The 27,299-nt window shown below is 38.8% G+C and overlaps 1 protein-coding gene across 1 annotated transcript in view; it reads right to left on the bottom strand.

The window, feature by feature from the left end:
* Window positions 1-1,520: 1,520 nt before the first annotated feature.
* The window catches only part of PSMA8 (proteasome 20S subunit alpha 8), a gene marked incomplete at both ends in the record, with an annotated part of 65,989 nt that continues 40,210 nt past the window's right edge, over window positions 1,521-27,299 (bottom strand). Inside the window, 3 exons of the mRNA XM_081263302.1 lie at window positions 1,521-1,613; window positions 3,064-3,126; window positions 3,355-3,474. Coding sequence (XP_081119428.1) covers window positions 1,521-1,613; window positions 3,064-3,126; window positions 3,355-3,474 — 276 coding nt within the window. The remainder of the gene's footprint in view (window positions 1,614-3,063; window positions 3,127-3,354; window positions 3,475-27,299) is intronic.

Here is a 27,299-nt window from a genome sequence, read left to right as displayed (position 1 = left end):
CATAATGGAGTTTTACTCAGCCAAAAAGAAGAACAGAATTATGTCATTAGCTGGTAAATGGATGGAATCAGAGAATATTATTGCTAGGTGAAATAAGCCAGACTCAGAAAGTCAAGGGTTGAATGTTTTCTCTCACACATGGAAACAAGAAAAAAATCAGGATTTTTAAAGAAAGGGTATGTCATGAAAATAGATGGGAGAAGAATGGCATAGAGAAAGGGGGAAGAAGGGGGATGTGAAAGGAGAGCGACTATGGAATGAAACTGACAAAATTATGCTATGTGCATGTATGAATACATTAATTCTACTTTTATGTATAACTATAATACATCAATTAAAAATAAATAAGTAAATAAATTAAAGACCAATAGAGTAGAGTAAGGGGACTGGGGAAGGGAGAAGATGAGAGAAGGGGTAAGCACTGGAGACTGAAATGAAGCAAACAGTGTTATATGCACTTATGAATATGTCAAAATGAACTTTACTATTATGCGTAACTCTCATGCACTAACACAAATATTTTTTAAAAACCAGCATTATAAGGGCACATAGACCAAAACTGTATTAAATCAGCATTTCTAATGATCTCTGTAACAGGCAGGGTAATGACATTATGGAAGTCATTCTGTTTTCTACTCAAGAGTTATCCAGAACCACTGGAAATTCCGTGGCAGCAAAGGACAGGAAAGACTACACCAAGGCTGCTGGTAATCATCAGAAGCAATGTAATTCCCTCAGGAATGTGTCCCCAAGCAGTGAAAGTGCAAAGAACCTCACAGGGAATCTTCCAATCAGCTTCCATGGAAGCTACTTTGAATATTATACATACAAAATGAGTGACTGATGGTAACTTTCCAGGGAGCTGCTGTGAACTGAAGGTCTGCCATATGCCCATGCTGGTGGCTGGCTGCATACAGAGAACAATGACCTCATCTTCTTTATTGCCTTCCAAATTTTACATGAAGGTATGTCATAGGTACATTCCAACCTGGAACCATATGTAGAAGAACATTTTGGAAATACAATTCTAATTCTTATTCCTAGGAAGGGGTGGGAGGGATGCTGAGTTGACAACGTGTACTTATACAGCTTGCACAGAGGAAACTGTTGTTTTTTTCCTCTCCGTTGGTTTCTCTAATTGTATATATAGTCCTTCTAATATCTTCTTGAATGAGTAAATAACAGAGAATAAACTAGGAAAAAATAAATGCAACTCAGTATTACATTCAATTTATTGTGGAATAGCCAGCTCTTTAACTGAGGGTGAATACTCAAACTTCACCCAAATTACTCATTTCTTAAAATTAGAATTTTTTTCTTAATTAAATCTGCTTATCTAAAGAAAACCTTCACACCAATCTATGTAAGACTGAAGACAGCCACAAATTTGGCATTCTCAAAGTAGCACATTTGAGTATTAAAGGTAATACTGCAAACTAACTTATTTCTTTTAACTCTTCATTAAGTAACTCCAAGCAGTACAGCAAAACATTAAAAGCTCCCAATGCTCATTCTAAGAATTAGGCATTCTTCTTTGATTTTTTCTTCTCTGCTTCTTCCTTTTCCTTTTCTATTTCAGTTACTTGTAACTCAATTTCTTTAGCACTAAACATCTGAAAAGAAAAAAGAAATTAAAGCAAATTTCAATTATGCCAATGTCTAAATATTTACAACATGAAGCAATCCCATTTTCATAAGCTTATATTTGTTTATAATTTTGCATTTTATAACTTCAAGTGTACAACAAAATGATTCAAAAGGTTTAAAAGCCACATATGTGTAATAATTATTGTAAAGATATTAAGATAAATTTAATTATCTTAATAATAAAAAAAAGAGAATCTGGAATATGAAAAAACATAATCAACTTAATGAGAAGAAATATTGTCAAAGATGTTAAGAAAACAAAGTGATTTTAGCAATTAATTCGCCACCAGATTTTGCAATATAAGGAAGTTTAAATTCATAAAGTTTATTTATCTGGTCAAAAATTGAAGAGGGTTTAAAAATCAGGTCCCTGTGACTCTGATTTCAATTCCAGAATTCTTTTTATTTCACCAATAAGATATGTGGCAGAAAGTCTATATTTGTCAATAATCTGTAAAACATATTACCTGGACATATTATATTTTATATATTTTAAATGTAATTTTCCATGATTTGAGTGCCTTTGTACTCTCAGCTAGAGAGTTCACTGGCAAACTAGACTGAACAGAGTTTTACCTAATGAACCCTATTCCAAATGCTATTTTAGCTAATAAGTCCTCTATCAAAATACTCTGAACAGTTTATTTTGTGGCTCAATGCTTTTAATCCATAATGGCTGGAAAAGGCATATAGATAATGTCAGATTTGCCACAAAAGATGTATGGAAAGATTATCATGCTAGGTACTAAAATGTAAGCCTGACAGAGGTTCAAGGAGCTCCAGGTGAAATGTAGAAAAATAGATCAAAACCAGCAGACAGAGGCTGAGGACACAGCTCAGTGGTAGAGCCTGTGCTTAGTGCACACAAGGCTCTGGGTGCAATCCCCAGCATGGCAAAAAAACGAAACCAAAACAAACCCCCAAACCAGTACACAATCAGAAGAGGGTAGGAGTTTCCTTGATATAAGGAAGAATAACATTTATGTTAGAAACCTGGAGAATCAACAATTATATAAAAGTAGTAGCTGAATGACACTGATACATTCAGGAGATCTAAAAGACAGGAAGAGTAACAACTGCTCTCTTAAGCAATGAATTTACAGAGAGTACATGTTCTCTAATGGCTAGGGGGCTGGCTCAGTAAGCCTTCCTTACAGAAACACAGTAAATGGTGGAGGTAGAGATCAAGTACCTCTAAGTCTTCAAAAAGAGCCCGGGACTCATAACTGCTTGAAATGAGTATGTATAAATTAGTACATTAGCTTACAGAAGCTAATACTATACAAAACAGAAGTCATCATGGTGTCAAAGGGTATGAAAGGATATCTGACACTTAAAATGAAGATTCATAGCTTCAACATTTTAACTTCTCAAACTATACTACTGATATTTTTTCTTCTTTGGTTAATAACATACCTTCAAAGGTTGATTTCTTCTTATTATAGCCAGTTCAATGTTTTTTCCACCAGACTGGACAACCTAATGTAGAACAAGTATATATCAGAACTACTTCAGCTGGCTCGGGGTCTAGTTCAATGGTACAATTGTGTGCCTAGCATGGGCAAGTCCCTGAGCTTGATCCCTAGCACTAAAACACACACACACACACACACACACACACACACACACACAATCATTCAGTAAATGTGTTTAGTAAATTAAAATGGATGAGGAAAAGTAGCTAGTTTTCTGAATGTGATCACTTACTTCTAGCAAAGCTCTTATTGCTAATTTAATAGCTTCATTGTCATTTGCTATAGCATCTTCTGTGTAATTCTTTTCTAGAAATTCTCGGACAGTTTTAGCACTTCGGCCTATTGCATTTGCCTTTAAAAATAAAAAAAATAATAATTAATATCATTACAATATAAATGAATTTATGATTTTGAAGTTAGGATTTTGAAGTTTTTTATTTCTTAGTAAAAATTATGGACTTAATAACTTAGTAAACATCTCACAAACTCATTTGGTTATTATATGAATAATCCATAATGGTGACATTACTTTTATTTGCAAATATACCAATGTTTTGTCCTGACTTAGTTTGATGGCTCCTAAGTCCTTCATAAAAGTCTTTTTTAGTCATTAGAAAACACTGAAAAAGTTGAAACTCCAAAAGGTATGGAGAAGAAAGGAGGTATAACTTTTCAATAGGATGCAAAAGGAAGAGAGAAAAAAGACATCAATGTCAATGTGAAAAAGAAAACTATTAACATGAATAGAACCAAACAGCATTTTCTTAGACTAAATATGTACTTTGAATAGGTGTACTGGGTCACTTACTCTTTATTTCTTTGACTCTCTAAGCAACAAGGGCTTCTATCCATTCTCTATTCTTTAGAAATTTCCCTCAGATGAAGGAAAGAGGTAAACTGATTTCCCTAGTTGCATGGCTATAGGTAGCAAATAGTGTGTTCTTTTAATTCAGATTAAATACCCAGATCAGTATGGATGAGGATGATGATGATTCATATTAACAGAGCACTTAAGAGCTAGAAATCTTGCTGTTTTAAGTGGATTGTCTCATTTAACCATCATAAAAATGATTATGAACTCCAATTCTTGGATGACAAAATGGAGGCTTGGAAAGGCTAAAATAGGATTTCTGAGCCTTAGCACTATTAGTATTTTGGCCAGATAATTTGTTGTGGGCTGTCCTGTGAGTTGTAGGATATTTAGCAGCCTTTACTAATTGGATGCCAGAGGCACTTTGTTATACATATGCAATGTCTCCCAACGTATCATATGTCGCCAATGCAGTAATGTCCAGAGGTGGGGATTTTGGGAAGTGACTGGATCACAAGGGCTCTAACCCCATCAGTGGATGAATCTACTGATGGCTGGATGGGAGGTGGGATTTGGTTGAAGTAAGCAGGTCATAGTGGGGGGTGAGGGATGGAAGGATTATCTTTTCCCAGTTTCTTCCTTTCTCTGCTTTCTGGCTGCCATGAGTTGAGCAGCATCCTCTGCCATCTTCTGCCATGATATTTGTCTTACCTTAAACCCAGAGCAATGCAACTAGCCAACCTCTTCTAAGTTTGATCCCAAGGGCACTTAACCACTGAGCCACATCCCCAGCCCTTAAAAAAAAAATTTTTTTTTTGAGACAGGTTTTACTAAATTACTCTGGCCTCACTAAATTGCTGAAGCTGGCTTGAATTTGTGGTCCTCCTGCCTCAGCCTCCTGAGCTGCTGGGATTATAGGTATGCACCACAGTGCCCAGCTCTTAGTTTTTCTTATCAGATATTTTGGTCAGAGGTGAAAAACTGACTCATACACTCCCCCACACCCCATAGAAGTTGTGACAACCAAATCTCTCTTTTATTTTGCTACTAGGGATTCAACCAGGTGTTTGCCACTGAGCTATATCCCCAGTGCTTTTTATTTTTTGAGACAGGGTCTTGCTAAATTTCTGAGGCTGGCCTCAAACTTGAGGTCCTCATGCTTCAGCTTCCTGAGTAGCTGGGATTTTAGGTGTACGTCACCTCACCTGGCTCAAGTAGCTTTTAAACAATCCCTGTTAACTATTGGCTCCAGTAATCTTGCCCTAAATCACATAAAACTGGGTTTTGAAACCAAGTGGTCTGAATCAACAAGTCATGCATTTAACTCTGTACATGTCTTGCCTTACGCCCCTTTGTTATGATGAACTATAGAGGGGAAAGAATCAGCAGAAAGCCCCATCATTTTACTGGTGTTAAATGGGGGAATGTCATAACAGCTCTACTGTGATCACAGGAAAGGAATCTCAAAGCAAATTTTAGGAAGTGGTCATGAAAATATATCTTTTTACTACATGAGATTACACTGCTCTGGCTAGAAGAAGATTTTTCTACTTCACTTTTTTTCTACATTATTATATTTCAGAGGATTAAAATAAGCAGCTGTGAATTTTTACATAAAATTTTGCAACCCTGAAACTTTTCTAAGCTCACAGGGAAAGCCTGTGATTTTGGATTGTACTTGCTTCTAGGTCTTTCTATTTATTTTTGATTCTTGCAGTACTGGGGCTTGAACCCAGGGGTGCTCTACCACTGATCTATGACCCCAGTCCTTTTCATTTTTTATTTTGAGACAGGGTATTTCTAGTTTGTGATTCTCCTGCCTCAGCACTGAGTCGCTGCTGTTGCAACTGTGTGCTCTGCACTTAGGTGCTTATAGTATTTTCTTGTTTTGTTTTTTTGCAGCTGGTTGCTGCCCAGCAAGGAGGCACTTTAATAGTGGTTTATCCAAAAATATCATTGGGGGCTGGGGATGTGGCTCAGCGGTAGAGCGCTCGCCTAACACATGTGAGGTGCTGGGTTCAATCCTCAGCACCACATAAAAATAAATAAAGGCATTGTGTCCAACTACAACCAAAAATATATATATATATATTTTTAAAAATCACTGGGTCCTTAAGGTCACCCTGTAAATTCCTGGTGGCTTTTTTGTCTACCTTATCCAAATGCTGATGTTAAAATTCTTTAACTCTTAACAGGGCAGAGAAGCTCACATCTATAATCTAAACTACTTAGGAGGCTGAGGCAGGAAGACTGCAAGTTGATGGCCAGCCTGGGTAACTCAGTGAGATTTGGCCTCAAAATAAAATATAAAAAATACTAGGGATGTATCTCAGTGGTAGATGCTTCTGGGTTCAATCCCTAGTACTACATAACAACAATAACAAAACGAACTTTAACTCTTACCTTCCAGACTGGTTTCCTAAGATCTAGCCTGTTTCTAACACTCATATCCTCTGCCCCCATCACCTACTCTAGCCTATTTCAATAAAGGCTCTGATAGTTTTGCAATGTTTTTCCTTCCTATCTGCATAGCACACAACTTTTTTAATGTGGTAAATACTAACAGTGTCAAATTTAATATTCATTTTTCTTTTGTGACAGACCTCTAGATAATGTGACTGCAGAAAAATGTCATTGTCTAGTGTGTGCTAATGAATAGGTAAAAAGTACAAGTATAATGGAGCTTCTGGAAATCTTTGCTGCTTGGAATTCATACAGGTTGGCTGGAGGTCTAGCAGCCACGTTGAGGGCATGGGGAAAAGAGTTAAAAAAAAAAAAAAGCAAAATGCCAGCATCTTCAAACTTCTTATTATGTGAGAAAAATCAATCCTTATGTGTTAAGTGTTGTCAGGTCTTTGTTGTTAGGTATCTAATACCTCATTAGGGGCTGGGGTTGTGGCTCAGTGGTAGAGCAATTGCTTAGCATGTGCAAGACCCTGGGTTTGAAAGGGTAAAGTTTCTAAGCTGGAAAGTTTGAATTAAAATGTAAAAGATTAGGTACTATTAAGTTCCTCTTTTACACCCAGATTCCTGAGATAGTTAAGACAACGCCCTACTGGCCATTCAGCCTAGGGCCCTGTGCAGTTCGTCACAGGGCCCGAACCAATCAGTTTGAATGTGTACTCAGTTTAGAAGTGACCAATCACCCCTGCCCAGCCTGTTCCCGCCAATGAATGGACTAATCATGTATCAGAGTTGTTGTTCAATTTTCCCGCGCCTCATGATGATTTGTTCTGATGTATGCAAAGCCCCCCACCCTCTCCAAAAAGTGTACTTAAGCTCTGCTTGACCTCTGCTCTGGGCTCCGGGCTGCTCTCCCTTCTTGAGTGAGCATGGAGTCCCAGCGCGCTGGAATGGATCCAATAAATCCCCCTTGCAATTGCATGAAGCTAGTCTCGTGGTCTCTTTCTCCGACGTTTCGCCTGACCCTTACATTTGGTGCGTTGGCCGGGAACTGCGCATCGCCGGACAGGGAGACCTACGAACTGCTTTGGGGGTAAGTAAGGCGCCTTTCTCTCTCTTTCTCTCTCTCTCTCTCCCCTCTCCTTCTTCTCCTTCTCTCCCCCTTGTTCTTCTTTCGAAATTGCTCAGGTGCGATCGCTCAGGTTTGGCTCAGGTGCGATCGCTCAGGTTTGGTCTCTGGCGGCTCAATGGTGGGCGTAAGTCCCCAGAGGGCATAAGCTCTCAGAGCCTCGGGTGGGGTTGGCAGTGTGTGTGTGTGGCTGTCAGTGGAGAGCGTAAGCTCCCCCTGGCGGTGACTGGCAGACGTGCCTCAGGAGTCACAGGCCACGCCCCCAAGGGACGCTTTGGGGGACTCGGGGTGACGGAGGTGCTCCCCATCAGGTAGAGGGGCGGATGAACCCTCCTCGGTGTATTTTACTGCCAACCCGTCTGGTTTTGCCGGCAACTCTTTCTGTTGAATTCACTGTCTGTCTTTAATTTTTGCTTCTGAATTTGTGTTAAACGTTTACTGTGTGTCCGCATTTGTGTTGTCTCCCTGCGCTTCAGAGTGGCCCACCCTCGGAGTTGAATGGCCCCCAGGAGAGTCCCTCCTGTTTCAGCCAGGGCCGCATGGCCATCCAGATCATGGTGATCTAACCTTTCAGGACCTCTGCGAATCTCCTCCTGTATGGGTGGGGTCTGCGCAGTCTGCCGGGAGGATTCCGCGGTATGGCGGATTCATCCTGTCCCTGTTCCTCCTGGCCCTTCCACCCATCTGTCCTCTCCGCCAGTGGCCGTCTCCCCTGGGGGGGGGAGGGGGAATGCTCCCGCAGGTTTGGGGGATGGGCGGACGGAATCGGGGGTGAGGTCCGCGGGGGACCGCCCCTCCTCCCCCTCCTCTGCCGGCAACCAGTTGCCACTGGGCCCATTCGCACCACAGCAGAGCGGGCGGAGTTGGCGGGGGATTGCCCCCCCCCCCCCCCCCCCGCGAGCAGAAAAAGCGGCTCTGGAGTACCTGGCCCTCTCCCTCCTTCGTGGGGGTAGAAGGGACCGGGTCCTCAAACCCCCCCCGAATGTTACAGCCCTCCCCGGCTGCAATCACCAAATCCCGGCGCAAAAGAATCGAATGGGTCTTCCTCGAGTCGGGCTGCTTAAAAATGAAGCCCAAAGCAGATGATAGATTCCAACTAAGGTTAATACTGAGACTAGGAAAGCGATGTTTTCTCTCCCTCCCGTAATCAGCTTGAGTGCAAATAGAGATGCTTGCTGGAGATTTAACAACTTTGACATCTCGCTTTGACTTTTCTCAAAGCCCTGTCCTCATTATTAAATTGGTGTTAATTGGCTTTAGAGATGTTTTATTGGGGAAGCCTAGCACTCGAAATAACTGTAAGCAGAGGATGGGCTTTTTGGGAGCTGGCTACTAAAAAGTTAGGAAAAAAAAAAAAGCCTAGTGCCTAAGGTCAAACCAAACTGGAGGAGCTAATCTTGCAAGTGAAAGGGAAACTGAGGAATTCCCAGCAGCTGCCAGAGCCATTTTCGCTTTGGGGAAAATTTCCTCATAATTTCCCTGCACTTAAGGATTACTCCACCTAAATGCAGTAAAGTCAGTCACACTGAGACCCTTGATTTTACACCTATAGTTGCCCCTATGTGAAAACATCTGGTCCACTCGTGGGAAAGTCTATGGTGCCACTGATGGGAGTCATAATTAAATGAAAGTTCAAAACTTGGAGGGATATATTCTTATCTGGTTGTCTGATTGTTTCTTAAAGATAAACTAGGTTAAATGTGTGTCTAAAAAAATAATTTCTTTATTGTAACAATCTGGTATCTGAATGGGTTTCTAAAGCATTGCGCTATCTTGCAGTTAAAAGTTGGGTTTAAGCAATTGTTTAGTTTGATTTCAGATAGTTCTAAAGAGTTTCAATTTTTGAACTGGGTAGCCTAAGGAGATTTCACTAGGTATACAGTGCATTGATTTGGGCAAGGATAGTAAATTATGATTTGGTATCTGTTTCTGTGTGTGTAAGATTTAGAGAAAAAGTGTTGAATTAAAACGTTGGTCTGCCTTATTGAAATGACATTAATTAGCAACAGTCTTGGGAATTTTCAAAGCTTAATTTCAGATATGCATGGTAGTGTGTGGTTCTTCCTAAAATTTTTCAGGCAAATTTAATGTAACTTAATACTACTTTAGGAACTTCAGAACAAAGAAAGTAGCTTAATGATCCTGAAGGAACTTCTTCTGATGGTGGCTTTTATACTATCAAGAAAGATCCTATTTTCAGTTTTGTGTGAGCAAGTTTTTCTAGTGTAGGAAGATATAAAGATGAAATTTTGTAAATTGTACCATATTTTCAACTTCCACACCTGAAAATTGTGACTTATGGTTAAAATGCCTTAGACATGAAGTTTCTGCTCAAAATTCCAGTTTTCCCAGTTCCTTCCAGACTTCAGCCAGGACTTAAATTGATATGCAAATAGAAGAAGCCTGGAGCACTCAGTAGGAGACAGATCTGAGGCCCAAAGGAAAAAAAAGTAAAGGTGTCTTACCTGAACTCAAACTAGATTAAACCAAAGAGTAAATTGTATGGCATTTACTAATTACTGGCCGGTCAATTCTTTCTAGGACTTTTGCCTTTTCTTAGATTCTATGTTTTTTTTGAGCTCATGAGTTTTATCCTACAGACAAGTTAATGTTTTTCTGATAAGTTCTATTTTTTGATCAACTGGAGTTTTTTTTTTAAAGAACATTACAATGGAGATTTCATCTGCGAAAAACTATGAGGCCTTTATTATTGTTATGTGTGCACACTCTTGTTATGTGTTGTATGTCGGTATGTCTGTATGTGTGTATGTCCATATATCCTGCAGTGATATGACAATTAACAGATGAGGAGCGCTCATAAAAAAATTAAAAATGGATCCAAATATCTTTGATTCACGTGATTCAAATGGTTCAATTTAAATTTGGTAAACAGATAAAAAAGGAGGTCTTAAATTAAGCTTATAAGTTTTTCTAGGTGTTCAAAAAGGCCCTAATAAAATGTTAACTCTGCTTAAATTAAAAAGTTTACAAGTATTGTTTCAAGATGTGAACAGAAGGGGGTTAACAGATAGAAAAGAGAAACTAGAAGGTTCTAAATATGGTTTAATAGAAGGAAAATGTGTTTCTGGATAAGAGAGTCTAATTAAGAGGGTTTAAGTAAATGATAAAAAAGGTCTGTGCAAGTTGGTTATAAATAAATTTTTGAGCAAGTAGTCTTAAAGAAATTAAGCAACTGGTTAAACAAGTGCTATTGTTTTAGAGAATTATGCTATGTTATTTCTTTAAAAGCCAAACTTGGTTAGCATAAAATCATCAATGTAATTGTGATGTTACTAATGTGTTCATATCTTCCAGGTATACAAGTCTGTAAGGTAGAAGCTTTACAAGCTGATGTTCTAAAGTTGTATGGTAATTTTAGGTTCAAAGAAAAAAAACATGTTGGAAATTTATTTATATCACTTGTGTTCTATAACTGTACTTATTATCAATAAGTTATGTAACGTTCTATGTTGCTTTCTACACTGAGACACAATTTAAATGTATTTTTAAGTTAATGAGAGCCTAATCTGGGTAAAGGTTTTATTGTAAAACACAAAAGTGCTTTGCTACTTTCCTACAAGAGGTTAGAAGCTTCCAGCCTTCCTTTAATTCATGTTTTAGATGTGATATTATGTTGTGTTAGCTAATATTCATGTGAACTTGAGCAACAATTTATGTAAGTTTTGTAAAATGATGTCTAAAAAGCAAAGATCAGCTTTAGAACTATAGTATTTAAGACTTATGAAGAGCCCCACCTTACTTGAGATAAGGCTCTATGTCCCAACTCACTGCATGTGAAAGTGACTATGAAAGAAGTAGGCCAGATTTCAGTGCATTTAAAGTTGTGCCCAAAAGTTGGTTTTTGTCACGATTGCCAGGATATCAAACAGGGGATTATAATGCATAACTCTGCCAGAATTCAAGGTAGCTATTACGTAAACTAAATATGTTTTTATCCTAGTTAGTTTTGTTTTGAAGTTTGCTTTTAGATGGTCTAAGGATTGCCTGTTAATTTTTTTTAAGAGGTACTGCTTTAAGAACTCACAACCTGGGTTAACTTAAGGTAAGGAGTTATCACCTACAGGATAGAGAGATAGACATAAAAGTTCAGCACCCTTAATATAAGGCTGTTAACTTATTTTGCTGGATGTTTAAGATTAAGTTTTAAAATTAAAAATTTGGCTCTTGCCCTCTGAGTCAGTCTGAATCAGGGGATAGGGAACTTTTTCAAAGGGCTCTGCAACTCTAGGCCACATAACCTCCCGATCAGGGAGATTAATGAGACCAGTGGAGGACAGGAAGCCAGTCAGTGCATTTGCTGTGAAGAGGAGGGTCATCAGAAAAGGGAGATATCCCTGATGCTTCTGAGGGAAGCCACATGGTCAAGCAAGGCCTGGACCCATCCTAGCGCAAATGGCACTAGCAGAACTGAGAAGCTGCTGTGAAGTTCCCGAGGACTTCCCAGAGACTCAGCTGACTGTTAACAATAGGAAGAAACAGAAGTCAGTTTGACTTGCTTCATCTTAAACACTTAGCAAAGACAGTCAAAGCCAAAGCACAGCTGTTCCTGGACATCTTAAATGATAATAATAGTTAAATGTAACTTCCATAAATAAGTAGACTGGAGGCTACAAAAGAGATTCTTAGACTGAAATGCCTGATAACTGTCAAAGGGACTGCTAGAGTAGTTTTAGTCTAAGGCCTTTATTTCTAACCAACGCAGGTAGGCTTGATGTTTGCTAGTATGGTTATCCAGCCCTGAGTAGCACAATTAAAGATTTCTCTATTAGACACAGAGGTCATACTAGCAAAGGATTTTGAAGGATCAGATGGCATTAGATTATTAGACTATATCTTAAGGGAAAAGACATCTGTAACCCTAAATGTTGTGTTGACATCCCTGACATGTCTGACAATGTGACAAATATCCTTAAAGATTTACATGCTCAGATGGAAGCCATGTCCTCAGCAACTTTGTTGTGAAAACAATATCTTAGCTCCTAGTTCCTGGTACTGCCTTATTGGAAAACATTGTTAATCTTTGTCTTGGTCATTATACTCATTGGCATATTTCTGTGCTGTGGCATTTCTTGCTGCATCAATCTGGTTCCAGTACTAATGAATTCTTGTTTCTCTTATAGACCACCTATCACTCGAATGGCCCTCCAGCCTATTACTTCTCAATTGGACTTTTAGCATGGACCACTCGATAGACCCGATATTTCTAAGGGGGACTCCAAACTGCTTGCCCCACACCGTCCCTTTTCAGCCTGAAGAAGCCAGAGAGATCCTCTTCGTCCCCCTTCCTCACAGCAGTAAGGAGTTCCCAAATTAGAGGGGGGAATGAAGCCAGATTTAAAGTTAGGTAGTCAGTGTAGTTAGATAAATCAGGGTCTAATACCGAGTGAAATCTAAAATGGAGGCCATGCTAAAAATGATTCCAGGAAACACAGGACAACCCATGGTAATCAGAAGGCAATATGCTCCACCGACAGAGATGAAAAATGAGACTCCCCAATATTCATTACTTTTAAGATTAAAAGTAGTCAGAAAAAGGAGTGGGGAATGAAAGGGTAAAGTTTCTAAGCTGGAAAGTTTGAATTAAAATGTAAAAGATTAGGTACTATTAAGTTCCTCTTTTACACCCAGATTCCTGAGATAGTTAAGACAACGCCCTACTGGCCATTCAGCCTAGGGCCCTGTGCAGTTCGTCACAGGGCCCGAACCAATCAGTTTGAATGTGTACTCAGTTTAGAAGTGACCAATCACCCCTGCCCAGCCTGTTCCCGCCAATGAATGGACTAATCATGTATCAGAGTTGTTGTTCAATTTTCCCGCGCCTCATGATGATTTGTTCTGATGTATGCAAAGCCCCCCACCCTCTCCAAAAAGTGTACTTAAGCTCTGCTTGACCTCTGCTCTGGGCTCCGGGCTGCTCTCCCTTCTTGAGTGAGCATGGAGTCCCAGCGCGCTGGAATGGATCCAATAAATCCCCCTTGCAATTGCATGAAGCTAGTCTCGTGGTCTCTTTCTCCGACGTTTCGCCTGACCCTTACAGGTTCAATCCTCAACACCACATAAAAATAAATTTTAAAAAAGGTACAACTAAAAAATAAATATTAAAAAAAATTTTAAAATAAATACCTCATTAATAATCCACTGAGCCTGATCCTGTGACATACTACCTCAAACTCCTTCAGAAATAAAAACTTTCTTCTTCTTATTCTTCTTCTTCTTCTTTTTTTTTTTTTTTTTTTTTGTACTGGGGGTTGAACTCAGAGGCACTCAACAACTGAGCCACATCCCCAGCCCTGCTTTTGTTGAGGCTGGCTTTGAACTCAGGATCCTCCTGCCTCAGCCTCTCAAGCCACTGGGATTACAGGCATGTGCCACCACGCCCTGCAATTTTATTCTTGCAGCTACTGAAAATACTACCAGCAGAAGCTCACAGCCCTTAACCCTCCTTGGAAAGTTCCTAGATTAACATGAGCTGCCTTGTGTAAGGTTATGGCTCTTTCAGAGGCAGCCCTAACCAATGACTCCAATCTGGAACAACTCTGAAGAGCCACCACAGATCCAGAGCTTCCAACAGGGTCATTTGAAGTCTGTACTGTGACTGTGCCATAGGTGGCCCAACTCTTCCTTCTACCCTTCAACAGATGCTCATCCCAACAGCACTTCCTAAGAAACTTCCTAAAAATAACTGCCTCTTTTTGGAGCTAGTTTTTAAATGGAACTTAATTGTAATAATCTTTCAAAGTCTAGAAATTACTTTTCTGTCCTGTTCTTTACTGCATGTGTATCTCTGCCAGTGATCATGGTTCTCATGAAACACACATTGAGGAAGTCAAGGCCAGGTCCTCTAGTCCCCTGGACGACTTTCCTTGAGGTTGTGTGACTTCAGGAAGACTGAGGCCTCAATTGACGGAGGTCAGGCCACTTTCTTACCTGAAGACTTTCTGACTCCTACAGTGAATCTCGAACATATTCTCCCATATAAGAAAAATAGATATGGTAACGATTAAGAAACTTTCCCCATAATAAATCAAGTTAATCATAATTTCCATTATCTTTTGAAAGCAAAACAGGCTGTTTTCAACACAGTGAATTTAATGGTTATAGTAAACATTCTTTGAAGTATTTTCTGCCCTGAGATTCTGTCCTTACGGCAACATTTTCCAAAGTGGATTTCACAGAGTACTAGAGTAGAGAAAGAGGATCTATGAAGAGAGTTCTGTAAGACTGGAAGACGCCGCACCACAGGACACAGATCACCAAAGAGGTTTCTGCTTTATTACAAAAGGCTGTGTGTTTATATAGGTCTAAGGAGAGGTCGCAGGGCTGAGGTAGATAACAGGTCGCCCACTTATTGGCAAGCTCTTCCATATGTCAGTTCCGGAGCCCAAGAAGTTAATTCTAATTGGGGCTAAGGCTTCCCACCGGCAGGGTTTGAACATTGGCTCTGGCGGGAACGTTTCGCGCCAGTGAAAGAAACAAAGAGGAGAAAGAGGGTCCTTAGACCCCATGCTGGGGTTTTTCCTCTGGGGTGCTGCTGCCATTATATGTTTTCCCAACAAGTTCTACATTTAAGGAATTTTGGACACTTCTATTTTACATGCATTTAAAAAATTTATAGATACTTTCAGAAGACCCAAAAGTATTTCAATAATGAAAATTATTGAAAAAATTTAAAGAAACATCTCCTCATATTATCTAGGTAGAGAGTTTTTTACTTTATTTAATGCATCAAAAGAAAAATACTTTGAGCATTGGTGGTTATACTGATGAGCAAAGCTGCCTTGCAAAAGAAAAACACTTTAAGGCTGAGGCAGGAATATCTTAAGTTCAAAGTCAACCTCAGCAATGGCAGGGCACTAAGCAACTTAGTGAGACCCTGTCTCTAAATAAAATAAAAAATACTATTCTTACATAAGCAACACATTAACTTTACTCACATTTATAAGTGCTATGGTTCATACCCAGAACAGCAAAACATGTCCCTTTATAAATCATTAATACTCTTAGTCACAGGGGGTCTTAAGTCTATGGATGTGTGTCTCTTTAAAGTGGTACAGAGTGATTTTGTTTGTTTTTTGGTATGAGGGATTGAACCCAGGGACACTTTACCACCTAGCTATATCACCAGCCTTTTCTTTTCTTTAACTTTGAGACACGGTTTCACTAAGTTGCTGAGGATGGTTTTGAATTTACAATCTTCTTGCTTCAGTCTCCAGAGTCACTGATGTTGAGAGCCACAGCCAAGTCGGATGGCGCCCGGCATTGCCAGAAGTAGTGGTTGAGAGTTGACACAAGAGAGCCATTAAGATGATAATTAGGTTAAGCTGTGTATAACTGCTGTGACTGGATGATGCTGGATTGGGGCAGGCTGTGTATTCAGTTGTATATGGACCCTGCTGTCGGGCAATAGGGCGGCTCCTACTGCCTCGGGCGCCAGCTACTTTTGAGTTCTCTCGGAGTTTCCGGAGTTTCCCTTTGAGTTCCCGTTGGGTTCTAGCGGGGTGCCCACTGAGTGCTAGCGGAGCCCAGTGAGGGCGGAGAGTTCCCAGGGAGTGCGTGGGAAGTGGGGAGTGCTGGTGGAGTTCGGGCAATAAAGGAGTTCCTGTTTGAACCTACAAGTGCCTCGTGGTGGCTTGGTTATTTTGTGCCCAGACTGCGGCAACTGGGATTATATGTGTGGGACACTGCACCCAGCCATGCTAGATTTCAGAACTACTAAGCAAAAACCTATTAATTCCCTCAATTAAATGTCTATATTATTTTGAAAAAAATAAATAAAACAGGACTACAGAAAAAGGCACTTAGAAGTAGAATTTCATGCTCTGAAGGCTTTAAGTGTTTTAACCATAAAACATGAGTAGTGATTACTGTAAAACAAACCTTATATGCTTAAGACATAAACTTTCCCTCATAAGTTTTTAGTTAATAGAGAAAATAAAATAAGCAAAAAAGGAAACATTACTTGCTGGGCACACTGGCACACGCCTGTAATCCCAGTGGCTCACAGGCTGAGGCAGGAATATCTCTAGTTCAAAGTCAACCTCAGAAATGGCGAGGCACTAAGCAACTTAGTGAGACCCTGTCTCTAAATAAAATACAAAATAGGACTGGGGATGTGGTTCAGCGGTAGAGTACCCCTGAGTTCAATCCCTGGTACCAAAAAGAAAAAGAATTACAAATGCTTCAGAAATTCAAAAGAGCCAGTCACAGTGGTGCTGTAATTACAGCAACTCAGGAAGGTAAATCAGGAGGATCACAAGTTAGAGACCAGCCTCAGCAATTTAGTGAGGCCCTAAGCAAATTAGAAAGAACCTGTCTCTCCCTTCCCCCCCCCCCCCAAAGGGGCTGGGATGCCATGGATTCAAGGATCTGATTACTGTTGATGGGGCAGAGGAATATGTCAGGACCATGTTAGTAGCAAACCACCTTGAAATAGGAGGTAATGTCTCCCTGCAGAAAGAGGAGACTTGATCACTACCTACTATAAAAGTGGTAGCTTCCCCAAGTTTAGGGTTTCTTGGCTACTAGGATGACCCATTGGTCCACCTGGGTTCCTCTGTTTTGCTTATGGCATTTTGAAGAGCATGGAGAACTGGCACAGTCATTGAGTTCATGCTGCTTGTTATGATGAGCTTGAAAGATGTAGTGTGACTGACCAAGGCTTGGCTCTTCTTTTTTTCTTTAGTGAAAGATAAAAGAGTATTTTTAGGTTGACTTCTTTTTTTTTTTTTTTTAAAGAGAGAGTGAGAGACAGAGAGAGAGAGAGAGAGAGAGAGAGAGAGAGAGAGAGAGAGAGAATTTTTTTTAATCTTTATTTTTTAGTTTTCGGCGGGCACAACATCTTTGTTTTGTATGTGGTGCTGAGAATCGAACCCGGGCCACACGCATGCCAGGAGAGCGCGCTACCACTTGAGCCACATCCCCAGCCCTAGGTTGACTTCTTAATTTGTTGTTTTTAGATATACATGGCATTACAGCATATTTTTACATATTATACATACATGGAGTATAACTTCCCATTCTTGTGGTTGTATATGATACGGAGCTACACTGGTCGTGTATTCATATATGAACATAAGAAAGTTATCAATTCATTCTACTGTCTTTCCTATTCCCATCTACCCTGCCTTCCCTTCATTTCCCTTTGTCTAATCCAATGAACTTATACTCTTCCCCAGGGCACACCCCCCCCCCCCCATTGTGCATTAGAATCTGCATATCAGAGAACATTTGCCCTTTGGTTTTTTGGGACTGGCTTATTTCACTTAGCATGATAGTCTCCAGATCCATTCATTTACCAGAAAATGCCATCATTTCATTCTTTTTTATGGCTAAATAATATAACACTGTGTATATACAGCACATTTTGTTTATCAACCCATCTATTGAAGGACACCTAGGCTGGTTCCATAGCTTAGCTATTGTGAATTGACCTGCAATAAACATTGATGTAGTTGTGTCACTATAGTATTCCGATTTTAAGCCCTTTGGGTATACATTGAAAAAATTTTCTAAGGAATCTCCATATTACTTTCCAGACTGGGTGCACCAATTTGCAGCCCTACCAGCAATGTATGAGTGAGTATTTTCCTCCACATCCTCACTAACATTTATTATTATTTATATTCTTGATAATTGCCATTCTGACTGGATTGAGATGAAATCTCAGGGTAGTTTTAATTTGCACTTCTCTAATTGCTAGAGATGTTGGGCATTTTTTCATATATTTGTTGACTGATAGTATTTCTTCTTTTTCGATGTGCCTGGTAAGTTCCTTTGCCCATTTATTAAATTAGGTTATTTATTGTTTTGGTGGTTTTTGAGTACTTTACATATCCTGGAAATTAATGCTGTATCTGAGGTGCAGGTGGCAAAGATTTTCTCCCATTTTATAGGCTCTCTCTTCACGTTCTTGATTGTTTCCCCATTTATAGATTCTCAATTTTACTTCTTCCTCTTTGGGAGTCTTGTTGAAGAATTCAGTTCCTAAGCTGACACGACGGAGAAAGAGTTGGGTCTACTTTTTCTTCTAATAGGCACAAGGTCCCTGGTCCTTGATTTACTTTGAGTTGAGTTTTGATCAGGGTGAGAGACAGGGTTTAATTTCATTTAGCTACATATGGATTTCCAGTTTTCCCAGCACCATTTGTTGAAGAGGCTATCCTTTTCTCCAATGTATGTTAATGGCACCTTTGTTTAGTATGAGGTAATTGTATTTATGTGGGCTTATCTCTGTGTTTCCTATTCTGTACCATTGGTCTTCATGTCTATTTTTGGTGCCAATATCATGTCATTTTTGTTACTATACCTCTGTAGTATAGTTTAAGGTCTGGTATTGTGATACCTCCTGTTTTTCTACTAAGGATTGCTTTGGCTATTCTGGGCCTCTTATTTTTCCAAATTAATTTCACGGGTGCTTTTTCTATTTTCATGAAGAACATCACTGGAACCTTAATAGGAATTGTATTAAGTCTGTATAGTGCTTTTGGTAGTAAGACCATTTTAACAATATTAATTCTGCCTATCTAAGAACATGGGAGATCTTTTCATCTTCAAAGGTTTTCTTCAATTTCTTTCTTTAGTGTTCTGTTTTCATTGTAAAGGTCTTTCATCTCCTTTTTTAGATCAATTCCCAAATACTTATTTTTGAGGCAAGTGTGAATGGGATAGTTTTCCTATCTTTCATTGGTTTATCACTAATGTATAAGAATGCAATGATTTGTGGGTGTTAATTTTATAAACTGCTACTTTGCTGAATTCATTTGTGAATCCTAAAAGTCTCCTGATGGAGTTTTTTTGGGTCTTCTAAATATAGAATCATGTCCTCAGCTAATAGGGATAGTATGAGTTCTTCTTTTCCAATTCATATTCCTTTAATTTCTTTCTTCTAATTAATTGCTCTGGCAAAAGTTTCCAGGACTATGTTGAATAGAAGTGGTGAAAGACGCCAATCCTGTCTTGTTCCAGTTTTTAGAGAAAACGTTTCCAATTTTTCTCCATTTAGAATGATGCTAGCCTTGGGTTTAGTATATGTAGCTCTTACAATGTTGAGGTATGTTCCTACTGTCCCTAGTTTTTCTAGTGATTTGAACATGAATGGATGCTGTATTTTGTCAAAAACTGAATCTAATTACAATAGTCATGTGACTCTTGTATTTAGGCTACTGAAGTGACTGACGAATTATGTTTATTTATTTCCGGATATTGAACCAACCTAGCATCCCTGGGGTGAACTCCGCTTGATCATGGTGTTCTATCTTTTAAATATATTTTTGTATGGATTTTGCCTACAGTATTTTACTAAGAATTTTTGCATCTATATTTATCAAGGATATTGCTCTGAAGTTTTCTTTCCTTGATGTGTTTTTGTTTTTTGGTATCAGGGTAATACTAGCTTCATAAAATGGGTTTGGAAGTTTTCTATTTCATAGAATAATTTGAGGAGGATTGGTGTTAGTTCTACTTTAAAGGTCTGATAGAACTTGGCTGAGAACCTGGTCCTGGGCTAGGTTTTTTTTTGTGTTGTTCTCATGAGTTACTATGGTAGGCCTTTGATGGTGTCTTCAACTTCACTGCTTGAAATTTATCTGTCTAAATTTTCTATGTCCTCCTGACTCAATTTGGGCAGGTCATATGTTTCTAGAAATTTGTCATTGTCTTCAAGATTTTCTATTCCATTAGAGAATAAGTTTTCCAAATAAGTTCTGATTATCATCTGTGTTTCACTAGTTTCCATTGTGATATTTCCTTTTTCATAGTGCATTTTAGTAATTTGAGTTTTCTCTTGTTAGCTTGCCTAAGTGTTTATATCAATTTTCTTGATTTTTTTTTAAAGAACCAACTTTTTGTATCATCATTTTTTTGAATTTTTATTTGTTTCAATTTCATTAACATCATCACTGATTTTAATTACTTCTTGTCTTCTACTGATTTTGGTGTTGATTTGTTCTTCTTTTTATAGGCTTTGAGATGTAATGTTAGGTAACTTATTTGGTGACTTTCTGTTCTTTTAATAAATGAGCTTACTGCAATGAACTTTCCTCTCAGAATAGCCTTCAAAGGATCCCAGAGATTTTGGTATATTTTTTTTTAAAGAGAGAGGGAGAGAGGGAGAGAGGGAGAGAGGGAGAGGGAGAGGGAGAGGGAGAGGGAGAGGGAGGGAGGGAGAGAGAGAGAGAGAGAGAGAGAGAGAGAGAGAGAGAATTTTAATATTTATTTTTTAGTTCTCGGCGGACACAACATCTTTGTTTGTATGTGGTGCTGAGGATCGAACCCGGGCTGCACACCTGCCAGGTGAGCACGCTACCGCTGAGCCACATCTCCAGCCTGAGATTTTGGTATATTGTATTACCATTCTCATTTACCTCTAAGTATTTTTTTTATTTAATCTGTGATTTTTTCTACTAAATAATTTATTATTTAGTCTCCAGGTGTTAAGAGTAGCTTATTTTATCTTTGATTTCTAATTTCATTCCATCATGATATGATAAAATGCAAGGTATTATCTCTATGTTTTCATATTTGCTGAGAGTTGCTTTGTGGGATAAGATATGGTCCATTTTAGAGAAGGATCTGTATGCTGCTGAGAAGAAAATGTATTCAGTCTTTAATGGATGAAAAATTATACATATGTCTGTTACATCTAAATTATCAATTGCATTTTTTAGTTCTATAATCTATCCAGTGATGAGAGAAGCATGTTAAAGTCATCCAGTATTATTTTATTGTGGTCCATTTGATTCTTGAAATGGAAAGGGGTTTGTCTGATGTACATAGATGTTCCACTGTTTGGGGCATAAATATTTGCAATTGTTATGTCTTGTTTATGTATAATTCCCTTAAACAGTTATGAAATGTCCTTTTTATCCCTTCTAATTTGTCTTGAAATCCATTTTACCTGATATGAGGATGGAAACCCCTGCCTGTTTACATGATCCATGTAGGTGATATGTTTTTCTCCATCCTTTTACCTTCAGTCTGTGGATGTCTCTGCCTATGAGGTGAGTCTCTTGGAGATAGCATGTTGCTGGGTCTTGGGTCTTAATCCAATCTACTAGTATATGTCTTTTGATTGACGAGTTTAGGCCATTTACATGCAATGCTATTATTGAGAAAGATTTTTATTCCCTGTCATTTTAAGTCATTTCTGGTTTTAATTTGTATTAGTTTCTCCTTTGATTCACTATTCTTTTAGTGTAGTTCCTCCCTTTGCTGGTTTTCAGTTTTACTTTTCATTTTTCTTCATGAAATATTTTACTGAATATGTTTTATAGTGCAGGATTTCTTGCTGTAAATTCTTTTACCCTTTGTTTATCATGGAAGATTTTTACTTCATGGTCAATTCTAAAGCCTAATTTTGCTGGGTATAGTATTCTTGGCTGACATTCATTTTCTTTCAGAGCTTGGTATTTATTATTCTACAACCTCTGAACTTTGAATGTCTTCCTTGAGAAATCAGCTGATATATGTTTTCTTCTAAATATGACCTCTATGACCTGCTATTTTTCTCTGGAAGCCTTTAAAATCCTATCTTGATTCTGTATGTCAGGCATTGTACTTTTGCATATTTGGAGTTCTGTAGCTCCTGTATTTGACTTTTCCATTTCATTCTTTAGGTTTGGGAATTTTTCTGATATTATTTCATTGAAAAGATTGTGCATTCCTTTGGTTTGCATCTCTGAGCCTTCATCTATCCTGATAAACCTTAAATTTGGTCTTTCAGGTTATCCCATGTTTCTTGGGAAGTTTTGTTCATCAACTTTTTTTTTATTTTTTAGTTTTAGGTGTACACAATATCTTTATTTTTTATTTTTATGTGGTGCTGAGGATTGAATACAGTGCCTCATGCATGCTAGATGAGTGTGCCACCACCGAGCCACAACCCCAGCCCTTGGTTCACTGTCTTTAACATCTTTTCTCCATGGTCAACTTTATCTTCAAGATTATATATTTTGTCTTCTTTGCCTGAAAGTCTTGTCTTCCAAATGATCTAGTCTGTTGGTGATGCTTTCCACTGAATTTTTAATTTGGTTTATTGATTCCTTCATTTTCAGGATTTCTGATTTCTTGTTCAGAATCTTTCCTTACTGAAATAATCTTTCACTTCCTGTATTTTCTCTAATTTCACTCCTTACATTGTCCTTTATCTTGCAGATCAGTTTAACTATGTACATTCTAAATTCCTCTGATGTTTCTTCCATAGTGTGTAGAAGGATTCTGTTGTTGAAGCATCTTAGTTTGTTTTAGCAGATTTGCTCCCTTGCTTTTTCATTTTGTTTGTGTGTCATTGCATATAACAGTATGGATCTGAGGCTGTAGAGTTTCTACCCTGTGGACTTAATATTGTGTCCCCAAAGATTTCCAGTACTTCACCATTTAGGGGGAGACAAATAATAACAATCAATGCAAACAATATAAGCATTAAATCAAATAATTCCTGCTATGACATCTACAACGTCAATTGTCACAATAAGTAGGAATGAGGTGATCAGTTACTGTCTACAATAAAAACAGTAAATCTGCAAAAAAGGTTTTAAATTTCAAATGGTAGACAGGGAGAGAACAGAAGTGATGCAGAATCTAATGATACTAGGGAGGGGGGAGAGAAATAGAAGTAAAAAAATAAAGGAAGAGTGAAAGAATAATAGTGATTGAATATTAGTAGAAGAAAAGAGAGAAATGGAAACAGATAAATGAGAGTAAAAAATACATATAAAGTAAAATTTTTAAATAAAAATGAAAGAAACCAAAACAAAACTGAAATATACTTATCAAACATCCTAGTCCTCAACAATTGATCCATGAAAAATAACTAGCTTCAAAAATACTAGAAATGAGAAAAAGACAAATATAAATATATATAAATATCTATGAACCATTAAGGTTACAGTTAAACAGAGAAAAGAAAAAAGAAATCTCAATGAAAAGTTAAAGAATTGTTTCCATGGTGTTCAAAAGATTCTCAGCTTTCTTTCTCAGCAGTGTTAGGTGGGGTCATCTGGATTATGATGCTTGTTCCACCCTCAGGGCAGGATTGCTGCAATTAGTGTGGTAATCCCATAGGCAGAACTCCTGGAGGGAAGTTTAGGTTTAGGTATGCTCCAGGTTCTTCACTGAATGCCAACTGGTCTGGAGAGTTTAAACCAATGTTCTTCCAGGGCCTAGCAATTGTCAGTCCACACTGGAAGACTGCAACCCAAGGATCTCCTTTGGGTTCCACTTGTGTCGTGGAGGAGCCAATTCTTAGTTCACTATGGTATCTGTGGACCACATGTTTCCTTAGTTCACTATGGTACCTGTGGACCACATGTTTCCTGGTCTTTGAGTTCTATCTCCAAACTCAATCTCTCCTGCCCCTGCCCTTTCCAATTCGTGGCTTGGCACCTCTCTCCCAGCCAGCCCTGCAAGCAGCTGGATTAGAGAAGGAGGGGAAGAGCTGGGTAAGTTTCCATGACTAGTAGTTCCCTGTGTAAACCTCTCTCCATATTTGATTTTCTCCTGGTGACTTAGGCACACTGTGTCGTGCAGTGTGGGTTTGCCAGGAGTTGGCTCCCATAGCTGTCAGCCCCTGCTCTGAGGCTGCAAAATGGTTCCTTCCTCTGTCCTCTACAAGTACCTGGGGGAGATGCAGCTTCTTTCACACACTAGGATATTGTGCAGTACACCTTTCAGGTTAGTCGGGCAGCGTCTTTGATCTCTAAACTCTCTGTACCCACACACACCTCAGTCACCCACTAAAAATGCAGGTTCCTTTAATTCCCTTATCCCTGGCTTGTGGAGGGACCACTCTGGCTGATGCTTCTGGCCATGGCAGTGGCTATGGCGCTAAGGATTTCTTCCTTATTATATCCGATCTCCTGAGTCCCCAGTCTCCTTTGAATGTCCAGTATTATATTCCAGTAAAGTCCCCCCACTTCCCTTTTTTGTTCACCCATTTTGCTGAGAAGCTGCCTATCTGCTTTCTTGGTTTCTAGGAAAGTGACGTTCTCTATTCTACCATATCGAAATCTCTCTAGATTGATCTTATTAAATAAAAATAGTCTGATTTATGGTTTTCCAGTTGATCTCTAAGAAAGATTATTTCCATACATAGCTTAACTTTATGTTCAGGAACCTTTCTCAAAAAGATCTGTATCAATGTATTATAGATATATATACCAGTGCTAAAATACAGGGGTTAGAAATTACAGCCTCTGGGCCAATTCACTGTTTTTATAATAAAGTTTCATTGGTACATGGTCACACACACTCCTTTACATATTGACAATTTCTCATTTTATGCTATTACAACAGAGCTTAGTAATTAGAGCAGAGACTATCCTATAAGCCTAAACTATTTACCACTGGGCTTTTAAAGACAGTTAGCTCATTCCTACTATAAATCAGTAGTTTATACTCCTAAAATGCTTTTGTTTATTTTACCTATTGGTATTTACCAAATTAGTGTTAAAAGAGTTCTGTTCCTTGGCCCCAAGTAAGGTTCTGTTTTTCAGAGTTGTCTATGTAGTTGGTAATCTTTATTTTTTTTCAAACAGGAATATCTAACTTCTTTTATTTGCCAGACAACATCCAATATAAATTTCCCCCAAAGCATCTAAGAACTGCAAATTTCTGACCAGTTTACAAAACCACAAACTGACACTTTATCATGATGGTCAACAGCTGGAGATCTTGATACAAGGTAATGTCTTTTTTTGGTTACAGAGCAAGCTAGCTTACTCTTTACTCTAAATGCAACTGATTCTCTTTATGTTAAATGTTCCTCAGCTGTGAAGCAAACCAATGGTGTATGCAGCATTCAACTAGGACACATGACATCAACTATGTGGGACATGAATACAAAAGGAATCTATGAAAATATGCTGATACTCATGCCATTTGCTGTGTCATTAGGAATAAATTCCTTTGTTTCAAACCCAGTGGGTCTTGTGGTTTGGGCCCCTATCCTTGAAATAGCAGCAGGCTAATTATTAGCATGTAAGTATTATAGTATAAAATCAAATCCAGACTGAATTAGAAATCAAAACTGAAAATTTAAAAACAATTAACTAACTTATAAATAATAAATTACATATTTATTAGCCTCTCTGGTCTGCCATAACAAAATACTGGGTGGCGTAAATAACAGAATTTATTTTCTCAAAGTTCTGGAGCCTAAAAATCTAAGGTCATGGTGCTGGCAATTCTGGTTTGTGGTAAGGGCTCTCTTCATAGCTTGCAGACAGCCACTTTCTTACTGTGTCCTCATATGGTCTTTTTTCTATCTATGTGTACACGCAAAATGCAAAAGAAATATCTCCTTGGTATATCTTTGTCATCTTGTAAGGACACCAAAATTAGGGCCCCACCTTTACATTTAACCTTAATTATCTCCTTAAGGCTCTGTCTTCAAATACACTAGTTCAACATATCAATTTTGGGGAACACAGTTTAGTCCATAACATGTAATGTAAATACCATTTTTTAATGAAAAAATTATATTTCCCCAAACAACAACATATAACTTCATGGAAAGATTGGTTCTGTTTTATATTTTTGTAATGAAGTTTACTGTTTGGCTTTATTTTAAAAGCTGGATTCTTCTGTTCTGCATTCAACAATTTGCAATACTATTATTGTGGGTAAAGTGCAGTCTTATGCGAATGTACAGTTATGAAAGGGAGAAATATTTTAATACCCTTCTCAGAAAGTGTGCATATTCAGAGCTGACCATGGTGGTATATGCCTGTAATCCCAGTGACCTGGAAGACTGCAAGTTCAAGACCAGCCTCAGCAACTTAGTAAGACCCTGTCTCAAAATTTAAAAGTGCTGGGGATATAGCTCAGTCATAAAGTGGCCTTGGGTTCAAATCATAGTACCAAAAGAAAACTATGAATATTCCACTCAGAAGGTTGTTTGTTTTGGGTACACTGGGGATTGAACCCAGGGACACTTTACCACTGAGCTACATCCCTAATACTTTTCATTTTTTATTTTGAAAATGAAAAGTGAGACAGGATCTTAACTAAGTTCCTGAGGGTTTCACCAAGTTTCTAAGGCTGGCTTTGAACTTGAGACTCTCCTGTCTCAGCCTCCTGAGTGTCTGGAATTACAGGTGTGCATCACCATGCCCCACCCTGGGGGTACACCGAGACTTGAAGCCAGAGAACATCATGGTAGATGCCAGAGGCAATATCAAACTCAATGACTTTGTCCTCGGAGCCAGGTTCATAGCTGGGCAGAAGCTGAAAAATTTCTGGCATACTCTCATATACCTTGCCTGTGAAATTGTCCTAAAGCAGGAGTATGTGAGAGTTCCCCAGTGGACATCTGGAGCCTAGGTGCCCTTCTGTATTTTATACTGACAGAGAGCCCACCCATTTAGGGGAACTACTGCTCAGGAGATGCTGATGCAGGTATCATGTCCCTAGCTCTGTTTCCATCAAAGCACAAAGGCTCATCCGCAAAATATTCACCATGAAACATAAGAAGTGGCCCACACTCAAGAAAATCTCACAGCATCCATGGCTAAAGCAGGATGAGCAGTGTGTACCCCATCATTCTAGCGAGGCACTCCCCAAAGACACAGACCCTATGATCATGATCATCCTGTTTGACATGGGTTTTGATTCATACCAAACCTGGGTGTCTCTGGCCAAAAGGGAATGTGGCAGTAATGGCCACATACCTGATACTGAACCACAGCAAGGCAAGGGGGTAGGGTGAGTGTTCCAGGGAAAGCCTGTGCCTCCCAAGGATCTTTCAGATGTCCCTGTCCTCCCAAAGGGGAGTGCAGCTTAGCCTGTCCTTTGTACCTTTCCCTTTCCCTATGAGTAT

The sequence above is a fragment of the Spermophilus citellus genome, assembly GCF_964194105.1.
Source record: "Spermophilus citellus genome assembly, chromosome: 12".
Taxonomy (NCBI): Eukaryota; Metazoa; Chordata; class Mammalia; order Rodentia; family Sciuridae; genus Spermophilus; species Spermophilus citellus.
This window is presented reverse-complemented; position numbering and strand designations above follow the sequence as displayed.